General features: G+C 42.9%; 2 protein-coding genes across 8 annotated transcripts in view; both read right to left on the reverse strand.

Annotated features, from left to right (window-relative positions):
- The window catches only part of rasgrf2b (Ras protein-specific guanine nucleotide-releasing factor 2b), a 41,717-nt gene extending 38,598 nt beyond the window's left edge, over positions 1 to 3,119 (reverse strand). For all 6 annotated transcript variants that reach the window (XM_035167022.2, XM_035167025.2, XM_035167024.2 and 3 more), the window contains exon 1: positions 2,462 to 3,119. In XM_035167022.2, the coding sequence (XP_035022913.1) occupies positions 2,462 to 2,737 (276 nt within the window). In that variant the 5' untranslated portion in view covers positions 2,738 to 3,119. The remainder of the gene's footprint in view (positions 1 to 2,461) is intronic.
- Positions 3,120 to 3,955: 836 nt separating this feature from the next.
- msh3 (mutS homolog 3 (E. coli)) overlaps positions 3,956 to 22,086 on the reverse strand; it is a 38,235-nt gene continuing 20,104 nt past the window's right edge. For both annotated transcript variants that reach the window (XM_047341389.1, XM_047341388.1), the window contains exons 21-24: positions 16,369 to 16,555; positions 6,773 to 6,905; positions 6,457 to 6,625; positions 3,956 to 4,324 (exon numbers count right to left, since the gene is read on the reverse strand). In XM_047341389.1, the coding sequence (XP_047197345.1) occupies positions 4,246 to 4,324; positions 6,457 to 6,625; positions 6,773 to 6,905; positions 16,369 to 16,555 (568 nt within the window). In that variant the 3' untranslated portion in view covers positions 3,956 to 4,245. The remainder of the gene's footprint in view (positions 4,325 to 6,456; positions 6,626 to 6,772; positions 6,906 to 16,368; positions 16,556 to 22,086) is intronic.

Below are 22,086 nucleotides of genomic sequence, written 5' to 3' on the forward strand. Positions count from 1 at the left end.
CAGTCGCTGTGGAAACCATTCAGGCCTGTGTGAACACTCTCCAAAATGATTTAAAGGGCTTGTGTCTCTCTGAGAGTGAGACAGAGGGAGTGAGCGGTGGCTGTGTGTTATTTGTGTGGTCGCATTGTGGTTCACTGTGGGGGTGTGATACTGCGGGTTGCTGGCAGACTCACTTGACTGTGCAGAGAAACAGTGAAGAGGAAGAGCGACTGATGGAGAGATGGAAGGCCTTTATCCGGAAAACGCCTGGATCAGGACTGAAATCCTTTGTTACTGACATTTGATCATTGAACACACACTAACACACACTAACACACCTCATAAGCCCAACAAAATGCCACCGTTATTTGGTTTGCTCCCCCTGTTTGCATGGCTGTGTAGTAATATAGCTTCAGCCGTGGGCAGATTGGAAATAACCCTAATTAAACGTCACAGCTGTAGAGTGAGAGTGAGACAGATGGGCACAGAGAGTGAGACAGATGGGCACAGAGAGTGAGACAGATGGGCACAGAGAGTGAGACAGATGGGCACAGAGAGTGAGACAGATGGGCACAGAGAGTGAGACAGATGGGCACAGAGAGTGAGACAGATGGGCACAGAGAGTGAGACAGATGGGCACAGAGAGTGAGACAGCGTAGAAAGAGGATAAAATGAGATCATGACGGCCGAGCTGGGTAACATCAGGAGAGGCGGGTTTTTACGTTCACATCAACGTCAGCGGTCGGAGCCACTTGTAGCTTTTCTCCCTCCAAACAAGTTTTTTATCCTTTCATGATCATTCATAACAAACCCATGGGAGAAATAAAGACCAACTCTTCATGTGTTGCTTGATTGAAACCACACTCTACCATCTAGTGGCTCCTCCATTTGCATACATCTGGAATGAGTTGTCTTTACTACACATTTAAAGAGACAGAGGTCCAACTGTGCAGGAACATCTTTTGGAGATTCATTTTGTTTCCGTGTGATGGTGATTGGCGGCCATTTTTAACCACTCTTCAAACTTCCTTGTGATTGCGTCCACTCACTGTCTCCTCAATGCTTCCTTAAACTGTGACAAGTCAATTCTCTCCAGAACATTCCTCCCAGTACATTTCAATGGGCACGGTGCCTTTGCTCACACATGCTCACGGTTCCCAAGGCCAACTGAGCAGGAATCAGTCGGTTTTCTCTGTTACGTTAGAATACAATTCATAAATATATTGACAAACACTGATTCTGTGAGTGATGAAACCTCATGGATGTGATTTCTGACCAATAAATGTGCATTTTGTGTTGTTTTTTTATGAAATGCACAATTACTGGTGCAAACGGTAAATCAAATGTTTCCTAGCAACAAGCTCTTCCCTAACTGTCGGAGCAACAACACAGAGGCAACTTCCAGGAGCACAGCCACTGACACATCCACCCAAAAAATATTTTACAGCACGCTTCACAGCTGTACTGGTATGAAACCTTTTTACAGACCAGCAGGATTCAGGAGAGGGTCAAATATTACACATTTATTTTGTATAATAGTTCAGACGACAGGTTTCTGAAGACACTAAACGTGCCACACTGCAGTAAATGAAGCACAGGACATGCAGATTATTTCTAGGTGATGTCATGTTACAGAATATAAAACATGGCATCCCGGGGATTAATATTTCATTGGAAAAATCAAGAAAATATCAAATGTATCCAGAAGGAAAAGTGCTTTCTTACTTTGTAGCATTCATAGGGTTAAATACAGAAAACCTGTTGCTGCATTGAGCCTCCCACCGTCTGACTTGTTATACATTTGACTTAAGAAATTGCTGCTTGCTGACAGAATAACTGCATTTGCATCATGATAATGCAAGTTCACCCTCTGCAGATCACAAATGAGGAACATTCTGTAGTAACCAGCCAGCAACATAATATCAAAGAGAGAAAAATGTCAAAAGTAAATATATTTTTACAGTTTGCTCAAAAGGTAAGGAGCTTAATTGTGGATCAGAAAAAGAAATGCATGCAGGAGCTGTTGTGCTGTAGCTGCTCCTGCATGTTCTCTGCTACCAGCCTGCTCCCATTTGCATCTGAATCCTTGGAGGATGGTCACCTGCTCAGGGAGGATGCTCTGGAGCTCTTAATGCTGCAGGGCTTTCTGCAGAGAGCTGAGAGGCTGCGTGAACTGCTGCAGCCACTTCGAGCCGCATTGTAACCTGCGATGGGGTCGAGTTTAAATTTTGAGGAAACTTTTTGATCATGTAGATTCTGGTTATTTTTAAAGTACAGAATTAGTGAATAGGGTTTATGTGAAAACCACAGCAGGTTCCCTCTGAGATATTGTGCATGTCTGTTGCCAAGCACCAGTTTGTTCCTCACACTCATGTCATGGACTAGAAGTGAAGTTGTAGAGACAGATGTGATGTGATGAGGTAACCTGTTCACTGACAGCAGGGGTTTAGCGCACTGACGCCCCCCTCTCTCCCCCTCTCACCTGTTTCTCCAGCGCTTCTCTCCCCGTGGTGGACATCTTGGGCGCCGGCGCGCGCTCGCAGGTGCATCCTTCCAACAGGTAAATCCCCGCAGGTCGCGCGCTCTGCTCGTTCTCGAAGTAGAACAGTATATTCTGGTACAGGGCGAAGAACTTCTCGTGCCAGCGGCTGTTCTCGGCCGTCTTCTTGCTCAGGAACCCGCGCTTGGTTCCCTCTTTACGCGCGACCACCGACAGAAACAGCGCGTGTCCCTCGTTGTAGCGCACGCTCTTCTGCATCGCGACGACCGGTTTCGGGGGCAGAGAGGAAAGTGGGACCAGTCCGGAGTTTTCACCGCGAGTCCATGTCCGTGGCGGTGTTGCGTGTTAACTTTCCCACCGAGGGACGCGCGGCTCAGCGGCGCCGGTGCGCACGGAAAAGTTGCCCCGCCGACGGAAGCGTCTCCGCAGAGGAACTCATAGCAGGGTGAACATGTCCGAGTCCCACGAGCGTCAGAATAAATCCATTGTGATGGTCGAACACATGAAGGAGCGAGGAGCGGAGAGGTGGTTCACAGAGGGACGAACCCTCAAGTGGACAAACACTGACAGGAGCGCAGACCCTTTAAAGCTATGTGTCAGTGGTTAGATCTCTCTCTCTCTCTCTCTCTCTCTCTCTCTCTCTCTCTCTCTACACACACACACACACTCCCACAATGTCTCTCTCTCTCTCTCTCTGGTGATGGGCACTGATCTTGGAGTTGGCGGAATTAAAGGCGGAGCATGAGTGGGTGAGAGAGATGGAGATGTGAGGTCGATTTCCCACAGTCAAATGTTGTGATTTGTTCCTGCATTATTAATAGCGTTGGATTCAAAGCGCACATGAATGCATTAATAGGTAAAGAGAAATACATTAAAAAAGCCTAAACTGAATATTGAAATCGTTGACAAAACCCAGTGAGCCTAAACATTTGAAAACCCCTTATGTTAAAAATCTATTTCCCTTCACACTTTCTGCTGTTTTGATTTGATCTCACATTAGAGTCTGTTTAAAGGTCTTTGGGGCTCTGGGGGGGGGAGCTGCCTGAAGTCTAATAAACTGGCTCAAGAGCAGACATGAGGGGATGGAGACTGCACGTCTAAAGATGGAAAAATAAATCTGAGGCTGTGCAGTTATAAAGACATTACATACCCCCCCCCCGGCCTGTGAAGCTCACCCATCATCTGGGCATGGTCACACATACGTGAACTTTGACACGTGATATTCACTTCTGCAGCACAAGGCCTCAACCTGCATGACACACCTGAACCTATACTGTCAGTGGTTGAGTTGCATTGTGGGTGATGTAGACAACCCATGTGGACAAGGATGAAGAATGTGTGGAATAAAAAAAGACGACACTTTGATTTTCATCTTCTTTTTTTTTTTTGTGTTGCCTTTTTTTAAATGTCGACCGTGACTCGGAAAAAGGTTTTGGAAGTGAAATGTTAAATCAACAATCAATGAAACTCAAAAAGTATCAAGTTATTTTTTTTTATTCAACCACCGAACACAATGAAGTCACGTATCGTCTGGTTGGTAGAATCTACATCAGTCTGTTTAGACAGTTCAGTTACAGTACAGATGATGGTGACAACCTGAGATAGATAAAAGTCCTTATCACACAACTGCTCTTCTCCCTCGGCAGGAAGCCTTGTGTGAAGCAGACTTTCACGTCTGTAGAGCATGAGTAATCATCCTTCAGCCTGTTGATTCACAGACAGCAGAGTTCTCTCCTCCTCATGTGTTGACTTCTGCTGCAGCGATGTCAGTTTGACCGCTGCCACTCCAGGAGGGACGACTTGTCTGAGACGCTCCAAAGATCCGACAGAAGTTTCACTTTGCTCCTAGAGAGACGGAGAACAAGACACAGAGACGTTGCTTAAACAAAGTTCTTTGTATAAAACAATTCTACATCCTCACACAGGCGCCTATGTGAGTCTTAACACGTCGTCGTCTCACACTCAGCTGTGTGAGGGGAGCAATAAAATCCCTGCTCTTAACCCTCGACCAGCAGCTCAACTCCTCTGTGTACGATTATTGTGTACTCAGCGCGGCTTCACTCAAACAACGGACAAACATTTCATATAGAGAGGATTACACTGACAGAGAGGTATGGCTCCGTGTGCGTGTGCGTGCGTGCGTGCGTGCGTATTGACAGATACTGTATTTCATAAGGTGAGGATTACTTAGGAAGTGAGAGCAGCACTCAGCTCCCAGCAGGCTGTCTGTTACCGAGCGGAGATGCCATGTACAAATTTATAGAGACACAAGTGTGTATTCGGAGAAAGTGCAATGTGCTGACACCTTGACAGCAAATGACTAAGAATTAGTCTTATTCCAGTTTCCTAACTCACTTTAACGTGTCTGCCTGCAGTGGTAGGTTCACTCTTATAGGAGGAATATATCCCAGGGAGAATTTGACTCATGCACGGGGACAAAATATGCAACGACAAAAAGTTGATTAAAAGTCCAGCAAATTTTTCTTTGTACCTATTCAAATTATTTTATTGTATGTTTTCTTTACTTTAGTTTACATTTTCATTACAGGCAATAAGTAACACTGTTTTATTTGTATGTTCACTTACAAATATAATATAATGACCATTCACCATATATAGTGTTTCCAATATTTCTTTTCCTATAAATATATTTTTGCACGCACATTAGGTGATAGTTGTGTTGTGTATTGCAAATTGCACTGTGATGTGAGCATCAGTTCAGCTCCACAAATTAAAAGCACATATTAGCTGAATCATACGCTATATGTCTCTGTAGTTGACTGAACATCCAACTAAGACATCATGAGAAGTCTTGGATAACATGTAAACTTAAATTGACAGTTACATTTTTACACCTTTCAATGGGAGAGTTCAAGTTTTTTCCACCACCCAATAATTTTCAGACCAGAAGACTTCCTGTCACAAACTTGCCTGTCGCTCGCTCGCTCGCTCTCTCGCTCTCTCTCTCTCTCCTCTGTGCAAAGGTCCATCAGGTGAAAAACTCCGAGCTGCTCTGTTAATCTGTCTGATTTTCCGGGAGTTTTGGTACATTTTCTGGTTCAGATGTGTCAGCACGAGTATGAAATCAAGTTCACTTGGGTGTTAAAGCTTAAATAAACATTCAGTTTAGTGTCGGTGGAGCTTTGACTCCAAGTTTTCAGTTGCCGGGCTCCATTTGTGCTTAATAATATTTGAGAAACTCTGCAAAAACACAGGAGTAGGATATTTGATGATTTGTTGGAGGGTTTAAAAGCTACGCCTGCAAATTAGTATTTCACTTTTATAACATTAGGGGACTTGAGAGAGACAGATTTAAAAAAATAACTTTAATTCCTTAATATCACATAATAATCATATAACTCAAGTTGCTCGGGATAACACACCACAGCAAATTCCTTGTATGTGTAAACCTGCTTGGCAATAAAACCTGATTCAGATAAAAAAAAAATGAAACCTGTCTCTTGCCACCTCATGTGGTGCGTGATGTCATCTGGCAAAACACTGCAGTGGCCAAATAAATGCATGGTGCACTACTTTGTAATAAAACATGCCTAAAACATGCCATGTCGAAAAAATTGAATAACTGCTGATGCTGTTTTCAGAGGTGTGAAATCTTGTCGTAGAGTATTATGAATATTTTGTGTTTTCAAGCCTTAAAATACAGGATTTCATTGTCTCACCTGTAACTGAGGGAACACCCCCCACTGACACAGCCCCTGGCGCTGGACTCAAACAGCGCATTCTTTGAAACATCCAGTTTGAACCACAGACTCTCCATTATAATGTTTTGAGTCCAAAAGCACAAACTGAGATGGCATGAGCTGACTTCAAAATATTCCTCTAGGCACAAAATAAATGACAAATGCTTTCTCAGGCTAAGTTGTGCCCCATGTGCCTCAGAAACAGATGTTGATGTGTAAAATCAGCAGAGCAACCCTTTACAGATTGGTAATGGTGAATATGTGTGTGCGCTGTACCTCCTGGCATTGACCACGTTCTCCATCTCTCTGGCTTTACGAGCAGCAGTGTGTAGTATAGAATCTGGGATGTCGGCCAGACGGGCGACATTCAGGCCGTAGCTGCGCCCTGCAGCTCCTCCAGTTAGCTGGTAGAGGAAGGTGATGAACTCGGGCTGAACCTCATCGTCTGTAAGCAAACACACATGTATAAACCCTAAAATCTCAGCAAAGTGCCAGGAGACAATATTAAATTGTTGGAGTAGGACTGTTCAAATTCTAACTGCGTTACAGTCAAACCCATAATTTCCACCATAAAACAAAAATACACACATACCATCAGCGTCAGTAGCAATATCAGGGTCATTGAGTAGGAAAGCCATATGGTAGTTAGCCACATGTCTCGGATACGCCTGCTCCAGCTCACACAGAGGGGGATAATGGGTCACAAACAGGGTTTGGGCTTTGACCTAAAAAAAGGAAAAGAGTGTTAATATCCAGAAAAATGTGGTCTGCAGGCAGGGACCCTGGCAGCTCTCCAGACTCAGCTGATATCAAAATGTTCAGGTTTAGGAAAACTGCATAAACAGGGTCAGTCGAGTGTGAATACAATCTGTACAATGTGTTCACAGTCAGAAAACATCCTGGTGAGGGGTAGAAACCTGCAGAGCTGCAGGCAGGACGACTGTATGGCTGCTCTGTAGAAGCCTGCCAGAGGAGCTTGTCTCTTCTGTTGTTTTTTAGTGGTGGAATATGTCTCTCTGGCAGCAGGTAAAAGTAAAAGTACAGAAGATGAAGTAACGTCACTTGTGCTGACCCTCCAGTGTTTGGTTTAACTGGAAACGGAGCTGCTGCCTTCCCAGTTCCCTCCTACTCACCAGCTTTGCACAGTGCCCCTGAAAAATGAGATCTGATCACAGACTGGAGACAAGACAACCTTAAAAAATAATAAAAACTCAGGCAGCTGACATTGTAACATATTGCTGTTTAACACATTCATATCACAGACCACATTTTCTTACCAGGTGTAAAGAGGTTAGTTAAAGTTCACGACAATCCATCCAGTACATGTGGAGACGTTTCATCTCAAACAACATATGTCGACCTGCTAGTCGTCCTGAAGACAAAAGTCCGGGGATCAACAAAGTTTGACTGTAGATAAAGACATAACACATTTCCACTTCCTCACACTATCCAAAAAATTAAGCCATAATATCCGGGAAGCGAATGACACCACTTTGCACTACGTGGTAGAGAGGTTGCATCGATTCACCAGTTTAACCAATCACGAGTCTCAGCTGTCGATCATGATGCTGTTTTTGGTCCATGTCCCATCCTCTAACATGGAGGAGGTGGGATCTATTACCTATATACTGCAGCCAGCCACCAGGGGCGATCGAGTTTTATATAAATCATAGGGTCTAAAATAAGAGGAAAGAAAGAAAACAAAGTACAGAGCCAATGCATTATGTAACGTTATCTGTCTGTTTCCACAACTAAGAAACAGTGGTAGCAGAAACACAAAGAGCAGAGCAGCTACATGTACTGTGGTTTGGCCCAGTGTTACTTAACTGCCTCTGTGCCCTGCAGTGTGCTGAGCCAATACATGACGACAAGCTTTGTGTATATTACCGCTGGTATGAACACACACACACACACACACACACACACACACACACACACACACACACACACACACACACACACACGCAGCATTGTGTCACTTTTCCCATTTATTTGCATCTTTTGTTTTATTTTTTGTTTCGTTCTCTTGAGGATTTCTGCCGTGAGCCACTGGAGGCACATTCGGCAACGAAAAGGCACTTCACCTCATCCCGTTATTCTTTAATCTCTGTCAGGCCTGGTAGCCGCCCAGAGGCTGCGTGATTGAACTCTGGCAGTAAGGTTAAGTGATGAAAATCACAAAAAGCGGGTGGCGCTGAGCCTCTCTGCCAAATGCATGCACACATTTTCCTCTGAGCGCTGCACTCTCAGGACAGCTGCTAAGAGCCCTTAACCAAAACAAATGCAGTTCCTTTTCCTGCTTACTTTAACAACCTAGTCACTTAAATGGAGCAGGGTGAGCAAAACACTATGAAAATATCTCCCACACGTATTATAAATCAGTTGTGACAAACTGTTGAAAAACAATTATATACGCGGCATTAAAAATCCAAGAGCTAGAGTTAATAAGTCCACGATTGTAATGATAACAAATCATACAGGAGTTCTCAGGGTGGAGGAGGAGGTCTGGGTCTTACATCATCGCAGCAGACAGGCGGCTGCAGGACTCGGCTAACTCCAGGATCAGCCCGCCAACCGCTCGGTCTAAGAAAGGTCACATGTCACGAGTAATACTTCCCACTGAAAGAGACATGCAAGGTCACTCCCACGTTTCTTACACACAGAGCTGCACCTGCTGAAACGCACACACACACACACACACAACAAGCTCATACGTGCACACACACGCGCAAGATGCATCAATCCTTCCTGTCCACCTACACTGAAAAGTAAAAGCAAACGGAGGATGGCAGAGGGAGGCTGCAGCCTGGATAATGGTCTGATTAGCTGCTAATGGAAGCTCATTACCGGACCACCCCAGGGTAAAGTGGCAGCCTTGTTCAGCAGAGTTAGACTATCTGATGAAATTACTGCTGAATCAATTAGCCAATTAATTGATTAGTAACAGGCAATTTTGAAGATCAAATAACCATCATTTTAAGGATTAGCTGGTTCCAGGCGTAATAATCGTATACATCCATGTTTACGGTGTCTATATGAATGAATATGCAGGTAAGTTACAAGAATCTGCTACTCAGCATTTCTTGTCATATATGATCTTATGTAAACAAAAAAACTGTTCGGTTAATCAAAAAAATATTAAATCAGACATTAAGTTTTTGGCCACTTGGGGGCAGCAGAACCAAAACAGGGTAACAGGCCAGACAACCGAAACAATTTGTTAAAAGACACCAAAACAGAACAGTCAGCCGATAAATTCTACAGAGCTTTGCCCCTACACACCCATCGCTAATTTAAAAAAACTGACTATTTTTTAAAAGGACATAGACGATATTCACTTCCACTAGATGTTGCAAAAGCAACAGAATCTAATCTGGCCACACGTCTTCCCGTACTTCACGTTCTCACCGAGTTGTTGCGACCCCAGAAACACACATCAAGAAGCACAACTGATTAGAGCTACCCTGTCTAGACAAGAACCAACGAGAAAAACAATCGTGCCACATGCTAGCTCTGCTCCACAGCAAAGCTAGTGATAGCAACATTTGCCAAACAAATTCCGAGTATCAATAACAACAAGTTAGCGTGTGTTGTCATTATTCCTCCTGTAGCCTTTCGCAAATAAAAAACAGGCATGTGACATACATACCTAAGCTACTCACACATTGAGGAGCGGAAAAGGTCTCAGTATTCTGAGATGACTATACAGACACAAATATATGACTTGAAAATGGGAGATCAGCATCTCTGGCTTTGAGAACTGGAGTCTGGCTCTTGAAAAAGTTGGAACCGCCCGTAATGTAAACTAAAATCTGTTGTATATTTAAGAAAAGATAGAGGGGAGCTTGTAGCGGTCAAACTTTCAGGAGGCGAGCTCCAGATGGGACAGGCTTCATGTTCGACTCAGGCTGTTCGACTCATTTAAGACGGTGTTTCAAATAAAACAGCGTCTCTGCATCCGATCTGCCAAATGACACAGATATACACTTTCTCTGAATCGTGCCTCCTTGTCCACTACTTCTTGTTCTCAAGGATAAGTCTCGGTGTGTGTTTCAGCGTACACCTGTAGAGCATCATTACTCCCATGACATGTTGTCAAAGGGAAGAGTACGCATCCACTCTCCAATCTGAACATGAGGAAGTGGCTGGAGTTGTCGACATAACCATCGATGTCTCCGACCCCTCACTTCTCTTTGGGCAGTTAGACAAGAATCCAATTCTCACTCAAGCCAACACCCTTTGTGTTCTCACCTCTCAACTAACAAGGCAGTGTGTGTGTGTGTGTGTGGGGAGGGGGTGGGAGAGGGAGAGAGGGAAGGATGGAGAGATTTGGTGTAAATGAGGCACGTGTGTTACTCACCTCTGACTTAGGCTGAGTCCAATTTGTCCTCTTATTATTCAAAATTATAATAGGGTCAGTGAAAAATGGGCAATAACCTTTCCTTTAGGTCAAGTTTTACCTCTAATATTAAAGGAAATGGGACATTGTTACTTTAAAATCTGGTCTGGTTCATGTCAAACTGGCTTATTTAAAAATGAAGTCCAGTTATGTTCCCCAAAAGCTGCTGGTCTTGGCGCAGTGTTTGTCTGTTCTTATACTGTGGTTGTATCAACAGACTGATACAGGTCCTTGGGAGTAAAGGCTCATTTACGCTGCCTTACGAAAAGAGTTAAGTCCGTTTCAAACGCTGTAACCGTCACTACCCAGACACTTTCACGAGTCCTTTACACTGGCATGGTTGTCAAGCAATACATCCACTAGAGGGCAGCGCGGAGTTGAGAGTTTCCGACAACAACAAAAATGGCAACGATGGAGGAGGTTGTGATGATGTTAAGACAAATACAAGAGCAGCTGTGTTGTAAACGGGCCAAGTAACATCATGAAGATGTCTGAAGTTTCTTACTAACAAAGTCTCCGATTAAAAAGTTCTGAGACTGTTGAAATTTCTTCCTCACGTGAACTGTCGGCTACACTTGCCCCCCCCACGATTTCCAGTGGTACTTCTCCATTTCCTCTGTTTCGTCCACAACTGTAAATACAGATGGTGGTACTGCCTCATTTTGTCTGTTTTGTTTGTATCCGTAAGATTTCAGAAGACGTGCACAAATACAAGTGAAATAAACGCAGCGTACGGACAGAAGGCTCTTTCTAACATGTGTTAAGACTTTTGCTAAATCTTACAAAATCTGTCCCAGACAACTATACATTTGAGGAGGGGAAAAAAATAAAGAAAAGACTTTCATCTGGAGTTTTTTTTTTTAAATATCGAGTATTTGACAAAGGTAAAAAATACTTTTATGACAGAAATATGTTTTTTTCTTTCCTTGCATCATCTTGCAGCCCTTCAGGCTTTTATCCCAAGACCCTTTCTGCGGTCCCGACCCACATGTTGGATAACCACTGCACTGAAAAAAAAAAACACTCCAGCTACAAATTTTGACAAAGGAACGCAGTCACAGCGAGTCAAGAGAAAAACAGACAAGCTTCTTGTGCGTCTGAGCACAGTGCAGGGACGAGAGTGCAGTGGAGCACACGTGGGTCTTCGGTGGAGCTTTGTGCATCAGCGCATCGGACCATTTACGCCCACGTGGAACAATACATTCTTCTGGAAAATGTACCCATGAGTGTGGAGCCAAAAAGTGAGCTTTAGTGTGTTGTAGTGTAAAGCTGGGCCGGGATGCTCGGTACTCTACTAACACAGAACATTATTACAGAGTCTGAGTCACGTTACGATCGGAGAGTTGTGTGTCGTGCTAAGTTAAGTGTGAAGCTAATGGCCGGATCTGCTGTTAGTGTGAATAAAAGTGAGAGCCCGTGTGAGAGTGAGCGGTGGCCAGAAAAGACCATGAGGTAAAAGAAGTAAATTATATAAGCGTGCACTGAAACAATCTGATGCTGTCCGTGATTTCACCCTGCAACTTCTAGCAGAAGCGTTCCTCTCTCGTCTGCCTCTCTGTTTCTCTTTTATTGCTGCGCCAAGGCTGTCTCTCTTTTTATTGAGTGGTGTTACGAAACCCATCTACATTCTTAACTACCTCTCAGGTGAGTGCTGGGGAACAGGGGGGACGGTGCGTTACAATAACAACAGAGTCAAAGAGAAAGTAGTCTTGACTTTTGACATGAAAGGAGTCTGGCGAGGAGGAGGCGGAGGAAGAGGAAGAGGAAGAGGGCAACAAGGCAGAGGAGGAAGGGGACAGAGTAGGAGGAAGAGGAGGGAGCATTAAAGACTCTGCAGGTCTGCCTGTATCCAGGATATCTCCCTTTGTGCTCTTTTTATTTGTCTTTGCTTTGATAGCAAGGCCTTTCTAACAAATCAATGCTGTTATACAATAGGTAGTTAGAGAGCTCCCTCCTCCTGCCAGCAGCAGCTCCCTTCTTACACATCTTCGCTCTACGCTTTCCAGCAGGATTACACAACGCCAAAGACTCAGTCCAAAAATTAATGTGGAACTGGCAAAACATTAGAACTGGAAGGAGGTTTGTGAAAATAAATATTTACTCGTCTATATTTGAACAGGGGTAACTCGGGGTAATTCGGAGCTTTTTGATTGAGGTCTTGGAAAAGAGAAAGTAAATAAATACCAAAATACCAGATCTCCTCGATTGGACACGGCTTCGACTTCACATATGGTAGAAATTGGATTGGATTGTATTAATGGTAAAACCCACAGAGGGAATGTGTCCCTGTGGACTGACGCTGGAGGTACAACATGAGGCTCATCCTTTCCTAACCACCAGGATGCACAAAGTCACCGGCGGTCAGATAAACACCTGGTGGCCTGTTTATCCACAGTTGAGTTCTTCAGGTGCGAGATTAAATGCATGATTCCTGAGGTCAGTGTAGACAAAGTGATTCTGCTAAATCCTTTCTACCCAGAGAAGCTGCTGCCTCAAGGCACCAACACTACACACACATAAACATACACACACATATAAACATACACACACTAGATTATAGTAGTTTTTGTCTGTGTTGTGTATATCTGATCTTGCTGACTACGCTCTATCGTAGAACTTGAGTCATATATAAGCAATATCAACGGCTGTGGCTCAGGTGGTAAAGTGGGTTGTCCGCTGATGGGAAGGTCGGTGGATAAAACACTAGCTCGTCTTTTCAAAGTGTCCTTGGGCAAAAATACTGAAACCCCAAACTGTTTCATCAGTGTCTGAGGGCATGTGTGATACAGAAAAACTATATATAGAAGTGATGTGTGAATGTGAGTGTGAAAGGTTGAATTCAACCTGTAGTGAGAAGTGCTCTGAGTGGTCGTTAAGACGAGAGAAGCTCTATATAAATACCACTTAACTTACCACCACTGTATCGGCATCCAGAGCCTGGACCACATGGATTTTTGGGGGCTGATGCCAATACTGATATAAGCTGGTGAAAATCTTCTGATAGCGTTCAGTATACAATACGGTATATTAAAAAAGATGTCATTATGAAAGTCTCATGAAAAAGTAATTAAGGTTTGACATTTTACAACCATGGATTTTATTATAAATAAATTACTCTAAATAAAAGGAAAAAGCAAATACATAGAACTTTTCATATGTCGAACGCAGGGATATGTCGAACGCAGATACGGATATGTCTGTGAAAAGACTTCTTTAGACTTTACTGTCTCAAGTCTAAAGAAAAGCTCAAATGGACAGATTTTTATTGGCCAACAGGTAAATCGTCTGGACTCTTATTTTGACCGAAAAGCAAAGAGAAACACACATTTTGTTCCTAATACAAGTTTCGGTGTTAAATTTATGTTCACCTGCTAGACGCTCACTCTCCGTTTGTGGATCCTGAAAGTAAAGCTATTGTCCAAACTAAATAAACAACAAAGAGCTGCAGAGTCAGGTGATAACTCTCGGTAGGAATTATACTACAATCAACTCCTCACATTACATGATCAAACATGATTAATTATTAATACAAAAATTATTGATTAATGCAGCTTTAAATGGACTAGTCCAGCCTAAATGATTTATCTTGTAATACATTACATTAGATACATTATCATACATCTATCTGCTGTTACCATCATCTTTGATAGCAAAGTTATTTGTCCAGCTATAAATATCCTGTCCCCACACACAGGCGACTGCACACAGAATAAACAGGTATGTAAATGTCATATGTTCAAAGAGCCTCAGATCTACGATGCTGCAACGGAAAAATCTGCCAGATTCTTTATCACAAGTCTTTCTCCATTAATTAAAAATGCATTTGCGCTACTTGCTGCATTTGATCTAACAGCAGAGGTGCCTGTTCAAATCCACAGGGGAAGGACCTTACTTGTCACATAGATAAAGAGATCAGACAGGTTAGGAAAATATGCTGACTGTTCGTTGAGATCGTGAACGGAAGCGTCTCCTCACAACCTAAAGCACGGAGCCATGTCGAAGTTAAATAATGAGTTTTCTGCGCTCACACTATTGATTCAGTCGTTCAACACAAATTGGTACATACAAGTTTACAGAACAATTAGTTCTCCACAAATTAACTTGGCAATGCCTGTATTGATAAACCCCTCAATTTTTAACACAAACATCCCCCCCCCCTCTCCTCTAGTGGTCTCTCATGTGCACTGAGATACTGAAAAGGCTCCTGACTGTGCCATTTCACACAATCCCAGCGGAACAATCACACACACAAAAACACACATACAGCCGTGTTTCCATGACTTCAGGGAAAAATACATTGACTTACATTCATTTCCTGGCGACTGAATGTTACTCAAGCCCGACCTTACCCCAACCTTTAATGATTTTTCTTATGGAGACTTGATATCTGCCCCGACCATGTCCTCATATGTGACTGTGTAAAGAGATTTAGGTCCTCACAACATTAGCACGCGCACGCGCACGCACACACACACACACACACACACACACACACACAATCTCTCTCATAGGAATACCGAGCACTGCAAAGCTCTGTATTTTTCCAGCTCTGTAGCTTCTCTTCCTAAAATTGCACCTTTCTTTCTTCCACACACATCATTTTACTGACAGCTGACAAGAATGTGAAGGAAACGTGTTATTATGGCGACGACGCATATGCACACATATCTTCCTTTTTAAGCTCAAAGCTGGACGTTGGACAGCCTGTCACCGGCCTTGATTGTGTGGGCGTCACATGGGGGGGGATACAATGAGCACTGCTGCAGTACAGCATGTCGCACATCCCTTTATTAATTAGGTATCTAGGGGTCACTCTTTCTTTTCTTTCTCTTTCTTCTTCCAATGCATCCTCTGCTCAAATAGGTTATTAACGCTATAGATCAAGCCTCTCCGCAATTGTGCTCGGTCTTCAAGAGCTGCTATGCTGCTGCAGCTGCTCTCTGGTGGCTCGTTTCGCGCTGCAAGAAAGAACCAATCATGGCGGCCTGAAGAGCGCACACGATCGAGCACTTGCACAAATAGAAACATGTGCACACCCCTCTTCACTGAGAGCCACTAATTTGAAGGCTAACTGGGCTGTTTCACATTCCAGAGGGTGTTTCACCAGCGTTTATTTATTTTCCCCTCCAGCTCTTTTTCTTCTTTCTCTTTAGAGATAAAATATGTAGAAGTTCTTCATTAAAATGTAAAAAAAAAAAAACTACTAGATTTATGTTATATATTTTGTTGACTTGTGTACTTATATTATCCAAAATGTTTCCAACAATGTGCAAACCCAGAGAAATCCTCAATTTCATTCAATGCAACAGGACTTTTCATTTTCTTTGCTTTTTAATTGGGTCATATCCTCTTTATCCCTGGCTTTGCCCGTATATAGATTGAGAAGACAACAACTCCCATGATCCCACGCTGCTTCACGACATCATCAACTAGGTCTTTTGTTATTGTTTTGATTGATACACCCCTAACGGCCGAGGTTACATATTGTATGTTTAAATATTTAAATCTGTGTGATTGGTCGACTAAATGATTCAACTTTGCGACACTTACTATAGGCACCAGAAAACTAGTCACTTAATAAATTATTAATAATTTGTTGCCCTGGTTAAATGTTGTGTTTAAGATGTTACGCAGCTTTCTGCTTCCTGCCTATTGAAGCTGACACGTATTAGCAAACTAACAGTTTTTTAAAACGGTGCCAACTTTTCACTTTTTGATTGATTTGTCACTTTTAGATTTATCACTCAGAGTAACACTACTATCGAAAGTACACACAAAAACACACTTACGTCTCTGATGAAGTACTCCAGGGTGGCATAGGCGATGGCGATCCCATCATGGGTGCTCGTGCCCCGTCCCAGCTCATCCAGGATGACCAATGAACGCTCGGTTGCGTGGGAAATGATCTCGGAGGCTTCGGTCAGCTCTTCCATAAACGTACTGCGCCCTTTGAGGATGTTGTCTGAGGCCCCCATCCTGACGACCAATCAGAGAAAAGAAGAAACAGAAGCCAGAGGTTAAAAGTTTTTTTAGATGATTAGAGGAATTTGGACTATATCAGCTTTGGCGATCTTGGATTCAAACTGCTGCTTTGACGTAGGAATGTGCCAGGGACCAAATTTACTGTTTCAACAGACACAACCAACAAGTGACATTCACAAAAATCATTATAAAATTATGAACAAAATAAAGAAACCTTGTGCCACTCATTGTCAAGTGTCTGCAGCAACAGCTGGATCTGTGTTTTTCCTTCCCTTTGATTGTGTGGGTGTACAGGCATCATACTTTGCATATGTCTGCAGAGGGTGACACTGCTCCCACTGATGTGCTCAATTTGGTCCAAAGCTTTTGATAATAATAAAAATAACTTGAGTTTATGTAGCGGCTTTCAAGAGACCCAAGGACGATTTACCTGTGTCACTAGGGACCAAAAGAAAAAAGAAAAGGATCCACACAAAACAGGACAGAAATAATCAGCACTAATTCGCAGGGGAAAGTCAAATGGTTTCACAGAAAATAAAGAATCTACTGTTTCACTTCACCATGTTTGTGCTTGTATGGGGTCGTAATCACAGTTCACATCCTAAACGCTGTCAAACTTTTCAAGAAAAGTCAAAATCACTGTAAAATGTGTCTTTTTTTTGTGATGCATCCACTTCCACTATAACTTACTACAAAGGATTAAATGAGCGATTGTTGCACCTAATGTTTATTTACATTCCCGGCATCACCTGGTTGATATTGTTCATTTAAAATGGTGAAAATTCGAAAACCTCCATCAAGAAATAAAGGATTGTGTGTGTGTGTGTGTTTTTAATTGGTTATAAACATTTTAAGTGTCTCGTCATTGCGTAAGCTGAAGATGAATGTTCACCTCCTCATCATCAGGCTGAAGTTAGTGATTTGTAACAAGTTAACGAGAGTTCATTGAAACTTGGAATAAAAGAGTAAGAGACGTTTAGGAAAAGAATTGCAAGCGGTCCCGTGTGATGAGAAAAATTATGATTGATGATACTTAATTCCCGGAGAAGGGAACATTTAAAGCCAGTGGCATCGAATCAGCGGCAGTGGAACAAAGCTACCTGATGTTGCCATCTGTCGAGTCCATGTCAATAAATATGTGCAGACAAGAAGAAAAATACTATGACAACATGTTGAATCCTTCCCGAGCCTCGGAGCCAGTCGGAGCGCTCCTCTGATGCTCTGATGCGGAGCGACAGAGAGACGCCGTGACTCATCTGATAAAAACTCTGCTCCAGCTGGATCACAGATGCAACATCTCTCAGCCAGTCAGTGTTTCTCACCTCCAAATCTGTCTCTGCCCGTCCTCATTGACCTTCAGCATAAAACCTATCAATGAAACACCAACAGGACCCTGCAGCGCTGTGAGTTACTATGGATACACCGCACGTCACGCAGGAGTGGGGTGTGGCAGACATGCTGCTGCATTTCATTAGCCAATTTATAGTGTGTGTGTGTGTGTGTGTGTGTGCGTGCCTAAGACTAAATTGTGACATTGGATCTATACTGCATGGCATACAGGGTGAACAGGATCAGATGGAAAGCGGGGCACACCATGTCCGACCATTGACGAGAGGAGTGCGGCGTAAACCCGACAACTCTCCACCAGCTGGGTGTCCTGCTGCTCTCGTCCTTCTTCCCACCAAACAAACCGATTCCGAAAATAGTCTCCATTTATTATCACCTCACACACTTCAAGTGTTTGTGTAACACTCACGAATCCCTCTGGGATTGATCTCTTAGCTATGTTTTCACTCATGTCCATTTGTACGTCCATTTGTTTCGGTCAGTCTGTCAGTTGGTTGGTCGGGCAACGCAAAAGCTGCTGAACAGATTTCCACGCAACTTGGTGGAGGAAGGGGACATGAACCAAGGAGGAACCCATTCAATTTGATGTACATCCAAAGGGGCAAAACCAGGAATCGCTTTCTTTACGATTGAGAGATTGGGTGTTTAATGACATGTTCACAGATTTACCAGGGAATAATGAATAGATCTTAAATGAAAAAAAAAAAAAAAAATCATTTAAAAAAATTAGTTGAAGCTTGCTTGATTTTAAGGAGGCTTATATCACCATGTTTTAATGGAGCCTGACTTTTCTGTTTAATCACGACTCTGTCACACAAAACCTCCACAAGTCAGAAATCTTTTTTCCAAACTGACAAACTGATCCGTGGGAGACGTGAGTTCAGTGTTTATTCTTCAATAACAGCTGACGTCTTAAAGAGTGAAAGGAAGAAATCCACACTCCTCCATGTCCATGTGGTTTCACTCTGTATCACCGATCTGTGATTTTAAGTGAATTCAGGATGTTATTTAGTTTATTTAATGTAGGATACTCACTCTCCCTCTAACAGGCAGAGGAAGAAGCTTCGTGGCAATAGTGGATTTGTGTCAGTGCGACTTTAATGCTGAAAAAAAGAGTCTTTAAAGAAACTGTTGCTGTTTAAATGAAAGACAGAAACAAATGTCTGATGTTTACTGTGCATGGTGGTTAAACTTCACTACGACATAACTGGAAACATTTCCGAGGAAACATAAATACACTGTGTATTATCCACAGGAAAAGAAAAACTGTTCTTTTAACGGTTAAATTTGTGTTTCTTCAGCAGGAGGTTTATTTATTTACTTGTATTTCACTTGTACAAGTCCACTGACCAATTTTCATGAAGTGGTTTTCAGTAGACGAGCAAATCCAGATCGTAAGGCTGAGCGATGTGGCCAGAATTTATATTAATGTTATTTATGTTAAGTTTAAAGACTGATTTTTGTGCCTAAGTGAAGGTTGTGGTTTTAAACTCTTTGTTCCAAGCAGATGACAGAAACTTTATAAACAGCAAAACATTCTATAAACCTGAGGTAGATCAAATATGTGTTATATCTTCTCACTGTGCTTAAACATCATCAATATATATTTCTATTGATGAAAAAGATATATTGCAATATATAATAATATTGTTTTATCACCCATCATTTTATCGCCAAATCAAGTCAATACAAGCACATCAACCTGTGACCTTTATTATCCATATTGCTGAGTTCAGCTCAGATTTGTCGGACTCTTCTGAACCATGGATTCCTGCAGTCTGATGGAAAGCTCCTGGTCGTGCACACACTAAAGGCCTAAACCAGCCCCGCACGCCGCCTACAAGATGGAGCACTGCAGCACTATAAACACTCAGAGGAACAACTGAGTCGATTTAGGATACCGACTCTTCTCCACATGCTCCACATGTTACAACACCCACTTAGGTGAGGAGGTAACACAGAGATCTGCTGGCACCGAAACACCCACCAAGTCTTTCTGGATATTAGCTTCATTTCTGGGCCCCAAAGAGAAGTAGAGGAAAAAAAAAAAGCATCTCCCTGCATCTTCTGATGGGAGATGAGCTTGTGAAAGACTTAAACACAGAATAATCACTGCTAGTCTACGGTCGATTAAAGGTCCTTTTCAAAACACGCTTTTGCATTCTGCTTCTTTGGCTGTTTCCATAACAACCGTGAAACGATGGAAGAATGTGCTCCATAACCCGCAGGACTTGATACCGACAAGAAAACACACACGTACGTGTTGATGTGTGCACAACTGCACATGCGTACACACACATCAGGCTGCGGGCTTACTCTGCTTCAGCCTGCAAAAGAGCAGACAAATAATAATGCTTGAATAAGTGAATGGTTTATGTGTAAAAATCAGTGGAGTGGGCAGGTAAATAAAAACAAAACTGTGAGAAGGGATGCAGCTTAAAAACAATCTCCAGTTTATTCATTTTATCCTCATTGATAATCAATCATCCGGATCGGTTCAGACAGGAGATCCCATTAGACACCTACGCACCATCTCATTACCCCCCAACCCACAAAGTCTGCTTATTCCACTCTAGTAAAACTCACAAGCTCTCGCTCCACGTCCCCTCCTCCCTTTCGCCCATAAACGCATAACATCGCTCGCTCGCACACACACACACACACACACACACACACACACACACACACACACACACACACACACACACACACACACACACACACACACACACACACACACACACACACACACACGAAGCAATTCCCACTGCTGTCTATTATGCTTGACGCAGCAGTGGGAATTGATTGAGCTTTTATTATTAAGAGCGATTTTCCTCAGGATCTTACACTCAGTGATGAGAGGGAGGCTGAGTAGACCAATTAGAAACAGACAGGACAACAGAGGTAACGGAGGAGGTGGAGAGAGGACAGTGGATACTGTGCAGCTTGTGTGTGTGTGTGTGTGTGTGTGTGTGTGTGTGTGTGTGTGTGTGTGTGTGTGTGTGTTTGTTTTCCCTGTGGATATTAATTAGGTCTGAGTTGCACTTTTTTTCTCTGAGAGGAAGAGATAACCTCCATCATTGATCAGAGACCTGAGTAAACAACAGAGACACACACGTGCAAACACATGAACGGTTTTGTGTTACATCACATATATGTGGAGGTTCAGTGACTGAAGTACAATCATTCTGGGAACAGGCCGTGCACTATACTGATCTGACTTCAAGAGACTCTAGAGAAGCATTAACTGCACTCAAACCTCAGACTTTTAGAAATATCTAGAAATAGGAAGATTTCTATAAAAACAGATCAACTAAAGGTTCATGATGATATACTCGGGCTTTCAGGTGATGACCATAAACTGTAACATCCTCCAGTGTGTCCTCAGTAGCGTGAATAACTCTGCCTACGCCAAAAAGCCCCCTTTATGAAACAACATTTTAAATCACTAGATCCAGATTTTTGTTTGGATCTGAACCAAATGCAAATCAGTCCCTTAAACACGCTTGTTGAAAAACACCCCATCTCACAATGTCGAGCCCTTAAACACACACTTGAGGAGCAGCCAAATCACCTCATCACACTAATCTGAAACCTGTTTCTCTATAGGATAGAAGAACACACACACACACACAGTTTCGGTGTGCTGTCACGTCACTGACTCCCACTGGGTTAATACACAAGAACATGCTTAAACCCACAAAAAAGCGACAATTACACACATCTGCAAGCCATTAGGTTTAATCACATGGTGCGGCAGAGGCTGTATAACAGAAACCATATATTGGCCTGTGTTCCACGCTAATGTGTAGTCAGGACTGGAAACTACACACAGAGCTAACAGCTACCCTGATGCTAATGAGAGCAATCATCAGCAGCAGAGAGAGAGAGAGAGAGAGAGAGAGAGAGAGAGAGAGATTCTCCCACAAAGCCTTATTGTCTGATGGGTCCTTCGATACAGGGAGATGCATCGTAGCGATCAATATCACAACAATGGATCCGGCCTTGTTTAACAACTCTTCTTCAACTCCCCCCACACACACACACACACACACACACACACACACACACACACACACACACACACACACACACACACACACACACACACACACACACACACACACACACACACACACACACACACACACACACACACACACACACACACACATCTC

The sequence above is a fragment of the Hippoglossus stenolepis genome, chromosome 9 (genome assembly GCF_022539355.2).
Source record: "Hippoglossus stenolepis isolate QCI-W04-F060 chromosome 9, HSTE1.2, whole genome shotgun sequence".
Classification (NCBI taxonomy): Eukaryota; Metazoa; Chordata; class Actinopteri; order Pleuronectiformes; family Pleuronectidae; genus Hippoglossus; species Hippoglossus stenolepis.